The sequence below is a fragment of the Metopolophium dirhodum genome, chromosome 2 (genome assembly GCF_019925205.1).
Source record: "Metopolophium dirhodum isolate CAU chromosome 2, ASM1992520v1, whole genome shotgun sequence".
NCBI classification, from domain to species: Eukaryota; Metazoa; Arthropoda; class Insecta; order Hemiptera; family Aphididae; genus Metopolophium; species Metopolophium dirhodum.
Window position 1 is genome coordinate 37,101,129 of NC_083561.1, and position 13,725 is coordinate 37,114,853.

Consider the following 13,725-nt stretch of genomic DNA (forward strand, 5'->3'; position numbering starts at 1 on the left):
GGTAGACAACTTCGCAAAATTATCGAGCTATCCCAGGGCAATATAGTTGATAAAAATTAAAAACACAACAAGAAATAGGAAAAAGGAACTGAAAAAACTGAAAATCATCGCAGAAATGAGAAGAAATTTTGCGAACGATTTCACTGAACCAGAAATCTTAATAGCAATACTAGCAATTTATTAAAAACACAGATAATGCAGGATATGAATAAAGGAAATTACAAAGACCTGAAAGAATTGTGCTACGATAGAGAAAATGGAGAGCTTTAACAAACAAATCTACGGATTTAAACCAAAAAAAATAAGAAAGCAGTTTTTGACAAAATCAATAGTTATTTTGGGTTTGGGAAACTCGAAAGCAAATAACCGTAAATACTTACAGTAGAAACTCCATTAACCGTCACTCTCTGTTATCCGTCATCGTCCAAAAAAACGGCATACGCAACGCGTATAGGTCTTACTTCTCCATAAAATTCGGAACTTTCCGCTCAAAAATCTTAAGTCTCGAAGAAAGAAAAGAGAATGACGAATTATTTTGTAAAGTTTGTAATATGTATGTTTGTATTTTTTTTTGTATGTACAAACGTTGACGTTGTAGAATACTAGGTATGTTTATAGCTGATTTTCTGTTAACCGTCATAATCTCAGTCCCGAGGGTGACGGTTAATCTAGTTTCTACTGTACTTGAAAAATACTACTAAATAACTTGTTAGTGCTTTTTGATATATTTTACACATGATATTTTTTATTTTATGTAGTTTTTTCTACTTTATACGTCAATATTTTCACTTAGTCAAAAAGTTGGAAAATTGAATACAAAAGTTGCTTATAAGTTGTTCATATTATAAAATTAAAAAATATCGAAGGTACAGTCACAATATTATTTTATAAGTGTTTAAAAATTCACGACTATTAGCATATTACTTACTAGTTAGAAATTCATAAAATGTTTTCTTTTTATACCTATTAAATATTTATAAATTTAATGCAAGATTCCTCATAAGTTTTTCTAAATAGAATAAAAAAAGTTAGCTGGAAAACCATATTAATTTTCTATAAGCGTTTAATTACTTTGGTTATTCACCCTTAAATTGAAGCTTTGCACCCGAATTAACCTGAACATGTAACACTCTTAAAAACCCTTAACAAATCTAACACCCAAAACCCATTTAACCCGAATGATATTTTCAAAACACCCTAATTAACCAAAAGCTAAATAAAACATTCTGGTTAACCCAAATAACTTTTTATTTTATCGTGATATATAATGTTGTATATATTTTATGTGGTTAGTTCCATTTTGTTTAGAATTATTTGTTTAATAATAACAATTTTCGGACATTTTGCTAAACAATTAAAAATAAAAAAATAAAAATAACTATAAAAAATTATGTTTTTCTGAACTACTTAACACCCGTACAATCAATATTAACTGTTGATAACATCAAAACATTTGTTTAATTTTTTTATTCTGGTGTTTGAATACCCAAATACATGCAGCACCTAAATTCCAAATGAATCATTCGGGTGTTTAAGCCCTGAAAATTAAATTAACTATTTCTCCTCAAACGATTTTTGATATTTTCACCAAATGCTTATATTAGCAATTTCTATACGTACATGGTAAAATTTTTCAATTATTTTGTCGCCCGTTGATATTCAAGAAATTTAAAAATATTGGCATGATTTGTTTTTAAATATTTATTTCATTAAAATAATTCGGTAAAAGGGGATTGTTGGGGGCAGAGTCCTCCAAGAATTGCCACATTAAAATTGTATAATGGGGCTTTCCCCCCCCAATATATTTGATCACCCTATACCTATTAACACACCACTAGTATTGAATAGACATATTCAGGAAATACTCAAATTATTGTTTATTTAATAATTTACAATTTTGAATGTAACAAACTGTTTTAATTTAATAAGCATTAAAAAAATATTAGAAATAATAATTATTATAATGGAATATATAGTTAATGAAATTCAAAATATTTTTAATTCAAAGCAAAATAATAAAAATAGTATTGGATCAATAACAATTGCATTGTACTTTTTATTACAATTATATTTCATTAAATAATTTGGATAAATCTTCAGGAAGTGTCAATGACAAGCATTTTGCTGGAAAGTCTCTCTTGTACATGCGCAAAAGTTTAATAATCTCTTCTTTCACATCTGAAAATACATAAACATTTAAATTATAATTAAATACAAACAGTAATACATAACATTTCTTGAGTATATTCAATTAATTTTATAGTTATTTTGAATTAGTATAATACTTTGTTAATTACCATTTTCATAATATTTTCTTTTATCAATTAATGTAGCCAGTGATGCTTTAATCACTGGTTCTAACATGGAAATCATATGCTCATTGCCAACTTCATATAAATATACCAAACATTTGAACACGGTTAAATTTTCAACAAAGTCTTCATGTAATGGAAGGTAGTTTATCATAACAGGTACCACCTTTAAAAAATAATTGCGTTAAATTTTTTTACAATTGCGGTTTTTACTAAAAAACCACTAGACTGTCTTTTAGATGCCATAAATTTCTTTAAATTATAAAATTATACATTTATAACACACAATTATCTCACACTTCATACATGTCTATACTCTGAAGTCTGTCTTGTCTTTAAACATCACATTTTTATTCAATTAATAATTAATATTGATGTTCAGCCATCAGTCATTTGAAAAAAAAAAAACTACTAAATTAGTTATTTCAATAAGAATTGAATTCAAACTTGCCACATAAAATAAATAACTTAACTACTAAACACAGATAAAATAAAATAAATATTAGTTTTCAATTTAGATTTGTGACATGGAAATATTTACATGGTCGAGAGGAATTCCTTTAATGTTAGTAATTATCATTCGTGCTAATGCTCCATAAACATTGTCTAATACTTTTGATCGTTGTTCTTTAGTAACCACTTGAGAAAATGTATTTAATATTACTGGATAATACCTAAATTGTTATAGAAAAGGAATTATTATTATTATTATTTATAATAATATGTTAACTTAGGAGAAGCAGTAAAGTGAAAAGTTACGTTAATATTAATAGTAAAACTTCTTTCAAAATGTTTATTATTGATCAAGGATAAATAAACATTTCTGGTAACGAATTGAACCATTAACATTATTTAAAAAAATGGACAGAATGAAAAGAATGTAAGTTAATTGTTTTAAAAGGATGTTACACCGACATTTGTTGTCTCCGTCTTACAAGCGTAACATACCAAATTTTACACACAGCAAATCACGTTTAGATCCATTGGTTTAAAAATTAGAGTGAATTGACCTCCTATAAAATTTAAAGGTAAGATTATTATCTAGCAATTTCATAGACTAATAGGCTTTTTATTATATTTTAATTTTAAAGCGAGCAATAAGTATTTTATGATTGTACAAATTAAAATATAATAAAAAGCATGACATTGCCCAGATTATAATCTTGCCTTTAAATTTATAAGAGGTAAATTTACTCTAATTTTTAAATTAATGGAGCTAAGCGTGATCCGAGGAGCATACAATTTGCTATGTTACACACTTGTAATACGGAGATAACAAATGTCGGTGTAACATCCTTTTAATACTTTGAATATTTTAATTGTAAAAGTTAAACCAGAAAATATAAAGGAAAACACTGATGCTACTCCTTCCAGATTAAAAATAAATAAAGCATAACTAAATTTAAATACTAACGTGTATACATTTTCTTTGCCATAAAATGCAATTTCTCCTAATGCAAATACAGCATTATTCCTCACAGTATCATCTTCATCTTCAATGAGTGGTAGTACGAGTGAAAACATAACTTCACACAAACCACTAGCATTTTCTCCTAAGCCTTTTGCAGATTCCCCAGTTATAGCTAATCCCGCAGCTCGTAATAAATCAGATGAATCTTTTGACTGGAAAAAAATCATTTGTTCACATTTATACACACAAGACAAAATAATAAATTACTCAATTTACCATTATTTTTTTTAACAATGGCACCAACGAAATAAAATATTCTGTAAAAACTTGTGGTGGAAGAACATAACTTAAATTTGAGACAACATTGCCTGCATATTCTATAGGTAATGTATCGTTTTCACTATCTAGCTCATCCAACTCACCAGGGTTATTTCCATCACCAATCTGAAATTAAGGAAAAATATTTTTGTATATATTGGTTGAAAAAAAAGCTTGAACACTAGATAAAGCTAGGTTTAACTAGTTAATGCTTGGATTTACGAATAGTACTGAGTAATAACTGAAAAACATATATTGTGTATTATTCAGTGCTTTACTAAAAATATTTTCAAAAAGCTAAGATGTACAAATCATGACAATAAAAGTTGATTGATCCATAACAGAAAACTAATATAAATTTTTACTAATAATTAAAAATAAACTAAGGAATATATTATAATAAATTATATATTTGTTGGTTTAAATACATGTACTTATTTTATCCATAAAAGCAACGGTTGAGCAACCAAAGGGTTGAGTCCCAATTTTGGGTTAAGAATGATTTTGAATGAGACGCCAAAAAATTAATTAATAAAATTATTATTAATATAAGTAAAAACAAAAAAAAATAATAAGTTAAGAATAATACTATAGTTTTTTTTAGTTAAAGTACTGGAAAAATTAAGGTGGTGGGGGAGGGTGGATAGCCCACATTGAACCACATTGAACATTATTTTCAAAAACTACGCATGAAAAGTTGGATAAATATTTTGGGTTGCTAACACACAAAGGTTGAGAACCGCTGCTTAAGAGGCGTCCTCTTGCTATCCATGCATTTTACATATTATGTACAACATAGCAAATTTTCGTTCACTAGTTTCTATACTGTGCAGTTAGTTTTAATATTAGAATGAATTGACCTATTATCAAACTTTTAGGTAAAAACATTATCTGTGCTAGAGCATCAGCTTTTATTCAATATTTTAATTTTCTAGAGAGATATGTGCATTTTTAATTTTTAATATTTCACATACCCATATTTTGTCTGAAAATTAAAAATTGAAAAAAAAAACCAATGAGAGAACACGGATAATGTTCTTAACCTTACACAGTTTGATAATAGGTCTATATCAAAATTAACAGCACATTAATGAAACTAGTAAACAACAATTTGCTGTCGTATGTTTGGAAGACAGAGACAACAAACGCATGAGTAGTGTCCTATTTATCAAATATTTTATGTAGTAGTAGGTGCTAAAACAGTACACCTAGTGCAAATAAATAATAGTACATTTTCTTAAAAACAAAAGAAATGTACATGCCTCCTGACAAAAAAACTCCAGAGATAGACTGATGCTCCCCTACAGGCTACAATCAATGCAAAATACTAGCACTCAACACAGAGACGACATCGATTCTCTTCTTCAACTCCTAAGAGACAACCTGATCCAGAAAATATGACATATACAATGTATAGATTATATCACATGCAATTAAATTAACATATAAGCCTTTCATGCAGTGTTGGGCAAAAATTTTTATGATTAATCGATGATTACAGTTATGGATTTTATAACTGGATATTCATGAATTTAATTAATGAAAAAATTAATTTGCGAGATTAATTATACACTGTGATTGACAATCTAATCATTATCCATTATTGAGTTCACTTATAAATTTTTTTATAGTGAAATTATATTATTTTTAACATAAATAGTGCATCATCTTAATCCTTAAGTAATGGCAAACTCAACGACTGTATATTTAATGAAATGCATGAATATTTAGTGATAGATAAAATTCAAATAAACTGTAATTATTGGTTAATCGTAGAATTTTTTTTTTGCAAACACTGCCTTCATGTATCATATTTAAAATTGTATAAATTATAAAATGTTATGTCCGAAATGCAATTAACCTAGCAATTGAGTCGTATATATAAATCTATATAAAAAAATATAATATAATCTAATTTATTATAACTTTATAAAATTTAAATTATTAGTAAAAATTATCAGTTTTCTGTTGTGGTTTATCAACTTTTTTTTTGTACATCCTAGGTTGTACAAAATGTTTCCAATAATATCCCAAATAATAAATGCTTTGAAGTTTTTACTGAAAACGATTAGTAAATACTTGTTGTCAGTAACATATATTGACATATTAATTTAAGGAAAAACATTTAAAAAATAACTTATTGATTTAAATGGCTAATTTTTTTTCTTACTTTCAATTCTAATATGGATTTAGCGAGTACCATAATTGGTTCAGCATACTTAATCATTTTAGTTTTAATTTCTTTCAACATATCAGCTAATACATCTAGGAATATTGAGTCTAAAGCCGGAAATCCATCTTCTTGTATTTTTTTCTCTCCATATTTCAAATAACTTTCCAAAGCTTTTTCTAAAGCTAAATAAATAAAGTGTAATTATATTTCATTAACATAATTATTATAATATTGACAAACTGATTATAAAGATCTCTATTTTCATATATCACATGTATACCTAACCTGCTACCTGCATTTTTTCAGTTAAGTTGTTGTAGACAGATCTAACATAAACCTAATGGAAAAAATTATTATTTTAGGAGATATTAAGAGGACGTCATACCGGCATGTGTTGTCTCCGTCTTACAAGTGTGTAACATAGCAAATTTTACGCTAAGTAGAACACGTGTAGTTCCGTTAGTTAGAGTGAATTGACCTCTTATAAAATCTAAAGGTAATATTATTATCTAGGCAATCACAAGGGGTTTTTATTGTGTTTGAATTATAAAGCGAGTTATGAGTATTTTAAATTGTAAATTGTTTGCACATCTTAAAATATGCAAACTTGCTTTAAAATTAAAATATAATAAAAAGAGCTCACAAGGTTACCTAGATAATAATCTTACCTTTAGATTTTATAAGAAGTCAATTCACTCTAATTTTTAAACTAACGGAGCTATATGTGTTCTGTTGAGCGTACTATTTGTCATGTTACACACTCGTAAGACGGAGACATCACATGCGAGTACCGCGCCATCTTAAGGAATTTCAAATAGATCATTGTCCGGGTACCACACAATCACATATCAAGTTGCCCATTTCACTACAATTTTGACCTATTATTGATTTTTTAATATTCTATGTATGTTTTTGTGTTGAAGACAATAGTAGAGCCAGAAATTCAATTATCATTTATTTATTATTTATAAATACATGTAAGGCAATTACAGCAAAACTAGTGCTCCAATGTTAATGACTAAATTTCATTAAAATATGCATTTAAAAATGTCAAAATATGCAACTTTATTAAATATACCTAATTTTTAAACAAATAAAGGAAAAAAAAGGGTTAATATTAATTTAAAATAATCATATACTCTTAGGAATAAGAAGAAAATTATTTTATTACAAAATACATAGGTATTAAATATGAAAAAAAACTGAATTAGTGGCCGATCTACTAAAGTTAAATTTTACATAGGTTCATCACTTCAAGTATCTATCAGGATTACACTGTATAACAGTTATTTTGCTGTTATTTCTAAACTTTAAAGACTTTTGACGATCTGACAGTATGTTTTAATAAATATCTTATCTCCTAATCTTCAATGGGTTTCAGCCATAAACAAAATTAACGATGATGATTGATAATAATATTGACAATTTTTAATATTATACTTGTTATTTATAAAATATATGCTACTTAACCAAGAAATAATCAATATATGCATCTATATTCTCAAAAATGTTAAATATAATGCAAAATAAGTTTGCATATTTGTAATTTATACTTCATAAATTGAATTTAATTGCAGTCATAAACATCCGAGTTTTACAAATAATAACTAATTGAATTATGTGAGTAAAAACAACACCTGTTTTTTTTAGAATTGAATATACTTTTAAATTAATTTATCTTATTTTTGATTTTTTGTGCTCTTTCAATTTGTTAACATAATAATTAATTATCTGTTGTATAATAATAGATTATATTACTATAAAGAATTAAAATTAAAATTGCAAATACATATTATTTACATTATAAATCACAATAGCTTAATAATAATATGTATTTATGTATGATCATTGATTTTAAGAATATGAATCATAAGAATATTTAATTTGAAAACAAACTTACATTCTTGGCCACAATTATTAGGTAACTTTGAAAAATATATACAAATTTGCCCATATAATTCAAGTACAGAATCAATAGTGTCTTCATCATCTTCTTGCAATAACTTTGATACTACGTCAAAGCTATTATTTAAATAAGGTAGAAATTGATCTCTAATTTAAATATAAATAGATAAGATTACTGTCAAATAAGAGAATTAATTATATTGACATAATATATTTAATAAATAATAAATACCCAGTGCTTTGAGCAATTTGAGCAATTGTTTGACAAGCATTATCTTTTTCTTCCATTACGTGTGCATCAACATAGACAACTGTCATAAAATTAATGATTAATTGACCTATAAATAATAAATAAATAAAAATAGATAAATTACTTACAATCATCACTATCAGCATCATTGCTGCCGTCATCTTCAGTTGTTAAAGATTCATCTTTATCATCTTCTTCATCGTCATCGCTACTATAAGCATTAAATTTTTTTTTCTGAAAATGTAAACACATTGTTATGAAAAATATCTAATTAATTCATTTAATAAATAAATATGTTATGTACCTCCAGATTAAAACTATTATCAGCAATTAAGCTATTGTCCAAACTTTTCAAAACATGTTGCATTACAAGATCAATATATGGTATCAAATGATTAATAGATACTCTAGCTATGGAACTAAAAAGTCCATAACATACTGCACGGACCTCAGGTTGATCCTCCTTTGCTTCTTGCAATAGAGCCAAACCACATTTTAAACTAATATCCAAATAAGGTTCAAATACTTTAGGATCAAGAGCTACCGCAAATTCAGAAAGTAATTCTAAATTATAATAAAAATAATTATTTAAATAAACTTTTAATTATTAAGTTACAATAATATTAATATACAATAATTAAATTCTACTTACGAATGACCATTATCTGTAAAGGTTCAAGTTTTTCATCTATTCCAGGTTTTAAATAAGCATCAAGAATTTGCATGACTGGGATAAAGTAAGGGGCCGTAGCATCACCTCCAGACTTAACTATATACAAACATTTTTTAATGTGATTATTTAATATATATCAAACTAATTTACTTTAAAACAAAAATAAGTATACCAATGCTACACATGATAGTAATTGCTTTGTCTTTAAGTTCAATACAACACACTTCATTTCTTATAATATCCATTACAATACCAGTCATTTCTGGTAAATATTCATCAATTCCACCTTCCATACTATCAATAAATTTATCAAGTGCATAAAAAATCATACGCACTTCAGAACTACATTCTGGCTTAGTATATTCAACGACTAACTTTTCTTTGAACATTTTCATTAATTCTGGTAGTATTTCTGACGCATATGCACTAACTTGCGGCTAAATTAAATAATTACATAATTATTAATATTAACTTGATAAAATAAAAACTTATATATACTAACTTGAACATATTGAGAAACTTCTCCTAAAGCATACATAGCTGCAGATTTAACCGTTTCATTTGAACTATTTAATCCCATTTTAATAGCTGTTACAAATTGTTTAAGATAACTCTTTTTCAGGTATTCAGAACATCCATCTGATACAAAAGCCATTGTTGTATAAGATGCTCTAAGTGTATTAGGGTCTTGCGTAGTGTATGCTGTATCAATCAATTTTATCTAAATACATTAAAATAAAATTAATTTAAATTTAATATTATATTATGTCAACAATAATAATAATAATTAAACAACTATTTAATGTTTGTTTTTAATTATACATCAGGAATTTAAATAGAAGCAAAAATACAGTAGTTCCAACAGCTAGTAAAACAGTAATAATAATACAAGGATAAGACACAAGTAAAATATTTAATAAAAGTAAAATGACAAAAAAGGCTTAATAAATATAATTTTACATAAACATTATTATATATAAATCAACGTAAAAAACATCTTTCTTTCTAAATAACAATATGCCTATCGTCAACTAACCTAAAATCTTGAAAATTTAAATTCTGGTAGGAACGATAAATGTAATGAATAATGATTAACAATGATGCATGTGCCTTTTAGTCTTTAGTGTAGTCGATTTATAGTAGGAAATTTTAAAGATTAGGTTAGGTAGAGATCAACTTTAAAGACAGTTTCCAATAGTACATTTAGAACAATACAACAATAGAACTAGTTAGTGCTTTTGGGAGATAAAAATTGAAAATTCCTAATATTTTAAAAAATAATTGGGAGAAACATAAAGAAAATTAGAGGAATACTAGTTATTAGAAAAATTAAATTTGTTGTTTGTTATTATTCACTTTGATCAAATTTGGATATTTAAATAAAAATAAATATTTTTACTAAATTACAAATTATAATGCCTATATTATTTAGTATTTACTATACAACGGGAAATTTCTAAAATATTTAGATTAATTTTAAGCTATTGCCTATGAACCATGATTCAATGAGTGCAAGTCAGATGTAGAGGGTAATTCGTATGCTGAATAGAGTAAACGAATAACAATTGTATTGATGTTAGAAAACATGTAGTTGTCCAATTTTATGAATTATTAACTAAACACTAGCCACTAGGGTATAAAGGCTGCATAAGTTGATTTAATGAACTCTTACAAATAAAACTCACCAATATTGGCATAAAAGTGGAAGCAGATAATTCATCAGCAATTGCCGCCATACAATCACCTGCAGCACTCATTGGACTTAGAGCATACTCCTCTAAGAACCAAGTATTATCATCAGTTTCTTCACTTAAAATATTGAACATTAATTCAACTACAGGATTCAATAAATTCAATTTTACTAGAACCTATAAATAAAAATAAAAACACATGTTTAATACATTTAATTATTTTAATGATATTAATTAAACCAAATTTTAAATAAAAACTAATAATGAATACAGTTAAATCTATAACAAGCAATGGACATTAAAATGAAAGTTAAGTAGTTGAATTTAAGTAATACACACAATTATATTTCTTATTATTAATAATACATTTTGATTAATACATATTATTTTTTTTATAAGTTAAAAAGTGTAATCATTTTTATGACCTCTAATATGAGTAGGTACCTATTGAAAATGTTGACCAACAATATTGTTATATTATGAAAAATATTATTTTTTAAAAGAAAAAGTGATAGTATAGATAATTGAGTTATTTTTACTTGTTCTAACAATTAAAATATTAGTTAATTTTAATTTAAAAAAGAAAATAATTTACCTTCTTCTTACTACGGATAATAGTTGAAATTAAATTTATACCATTACATCTTAAAGTTTCATCTATATTTTTGTTACCAGCCAATTGTGCAGAAACTTGAACAATTGGTTTTAAATGTGGAATTAATGCCTGAATAGAAAATTCACACATTGACCCAAGTAATTCATAACAATCACAAGCATGTTCAGGATTTGTTGTTGACAAAGTAAGTATGACTTCTAACACACGAGGTACAGATTGAGAATATGCTTGAATAACCTGTAATATATTTTTCTTTAAAATATTGTCACAAATAAAATTATTCAATTAATTTGAATACCTGAGGAACTTGGGTAGATAATTCTAAAACATTATTCATTGAAGAAATAGTATTATAAACAACAAGGGAGGTACAATCTTCAGCACTGTCCAATGTTTGAATAAAATATTCGACAAATGTTGTTATATGAGACTCAAACATTTGAGGAATGTAATCAGATAAATTTTTAATCACGAATGAACCAAACTGTAAATTAAAACAATAATTAATTTAAAATGCATGTTTTATTTTACAATTTTATGAATAAGTAGGTACCTGTCTTTCATTTATATCGTTGCTCTTAATAAATGATTCAATAAAAGCAAATAGCTCATTCCAGTTGCCTCTCATCAATTCATGCTTAGCCAACACAGCAATCAATTGAAGAATATGCTTTTTAACTTCAATGCTAGGCTCATCAATTATTGCTTTAAGCAAAAATTGTTTTATTCTAAAAAGTTTAAATATTTAAAAAAATATATACATGATATAATGTTACAGCAAGCCATAGATAAAAATTTGACTTACTGTTGACGAAGGTCTTGCGATAAATTCATCCATGCATTACGTTTGGACAATTTTTTTCTTAAGACAAGAGCTGCATATTCCTTTAATCTGTCGTTTTTACTAGAACCAATCACTGTACAAAGAGTGACGTATGTTTGAGGATTTTTTAAAGCCAATGTCAATTCATTGGTTGCCTAAATTAATTAAATTAACAATTTTATATTTTTAAGTATCATACGATTTTGTACAGAGATACTTACCAGCATTATAACTTCATTATCCGGTTCTAACAATCGCGTCAAAATACGCTCCATTTCAGTGATTTCCACAAACATTTTACGTATCAAATCAAAAAGCTTCTATAAACTTATTAATTGGAAATCAAAAATAAAAGTAGCGTGGAAATAAAGTTTCCGCGAGAAAAATGAAAGGAATGATTAAAGAAAAACACATGGCGCTGTACGTTGTTATCAATTTTAATTTTCAGCGAATTGGTTAATCGTGATAAGCAAAACTAATCTACCAATCACGATACAATGGATTTTGGGTACCAACATAAATTCATTAATTATTACCCTGAAAATGGAGGGATAATTTGAAAATGTTTCTTATTACAATATTATTGTACGAAAGTTTGAAATTATCAAATTTAAAATTAAAAAATGATTTTGTATTTTAAAAAAAATTTTCTAACTTTTATAGCAAAGGATTGCTGTAAAACAAGGTCCACGTAATTAACTTACTCTGTAACCAAAAAATATAAAAACGCAGTTTTTCTTACAGTTAGCTTATGTTCAAGTTTGACGAAATTACATATTAAATAACTAAGAATAACGATTTTAGTTATTTTATTGTAATTTAAAAATACTATTCATGGGTACTTGAAGTTTCTCCAATATATTATTATATACAATATGATAATATGCAAATAATATTAATTCAACTGCTTACCGGTACCGTATTAATAATAACAATTTAAGTAGGTGCATGTTATATAAAATATCCTAGGCTCTGTTTTATTAAGTTTGTGAAATTATTTATTTTTACTTCTAAAAATACCATCTAGATTCACTTTCCTACAGAAAAGATATTGAAGTTGATTGAAGCATTTTTACTGCTCTAAAAGACACAATAATCACGATGTAATCTAATTATTTTGAAAATAACATACCTACCGACTTATATACATTATACAGCTATAAATTATAATAAATTTGAATATATATTAAATATTTAAATCTTATACATACAGAGGGACATAATTGAAAGTAATACAATTCATTTTAAATACAAGTAAATCGAAGCTTATAGGTACTATTATTTTATAAAATACAGTACCCATATTATAGTTAATTACATATTTTGGTGTAGGTACTTAGGTACTATAAGGTACCTACCAGTGGCATAGCCAGGGGAGGGGCTGAGGGGAAATGTTGATAACTAAGAGAACCCCCGAAATGTTGAGAAAATTTAAAAATTATTTTAATGGACTATGATAGTCGCTCAAAAAGTCTTAGATTGTATTTAAAAATGTACCATAAGTATTAACACTTTTTAGCTATCTATCTGTGCTAGTACGTATTTAATGTGTA

The 13,725-nt window shown here is 26.2% G+C and overlaps 1 protein-coding gene across 1 annotated transcript; it reads right to left on the reverse strand.

Annotated features, from left to right (window-relative positions):
• Positions 1–1,862: 1,862 nt before the first annotated feature.
• On the reverse strand, positions 1,863–12,585 carry LOC132939039 (importin-4-like). Its single transcript, XM_061006035.1, has 19 exons — positions 12,394–12,585; positions 12,155–12,327; positions 11,903–12,077; positions 11,648–11,833; positions 11,329–11,586; positions 10,728–10,910; positions 9,545–9,763; positions 9,215–9,479; positions 9,022–9,138; positions 8,674–8,933; positions 8,498–8,603; positions 8,352–8,430; positions 8,115–8,266; positions 6,212–6,396; positions 4,000–4,167; positions 3,727–3,935; positions 2,854–2,986; positions 2,298–2,478; positions 1,863–2,178 (listed from the first exon to the last, which is right to left on the reverse strand). Exons 1-19 carry the CDS (start codon positions 12,466–12,468, stop codon positions 2,066–2,068), a joined length of 3,237 nt encoding a protein of 1,078 aa, XP_060862018.1. The 5' UTR covers positions 12,469–12,585; the 3' UTR covers positions 1,863–2,065.
• Positions 12,586–13,725: the final 1,140 nt, after the last annotated feature.

Bases quoted from the DNA above. Each gene is read 5' to 3' on its own strand.
- LOC132939039 (XM_061006035.1), bottom strand. From the start codon at position 12,468: ATGTTTGTGGAAATCACTGAAATGGAGCGTATTTTGACGCGATTGTTA. The intron at 11,587-11,647 runs GTATTCAAATTA...AATATATTACAG, and splicing joins TATCTACCCAAGTTCCTCAG to GTTATTCAAGCATATTCTCA. The intron at 8,267-8,351 runs GTATTTATTATT...TATTTAAATTAG, and splicing joins CAAATTGCTCAAAGCACTGG to AGATCAATTTCTACCTTATT.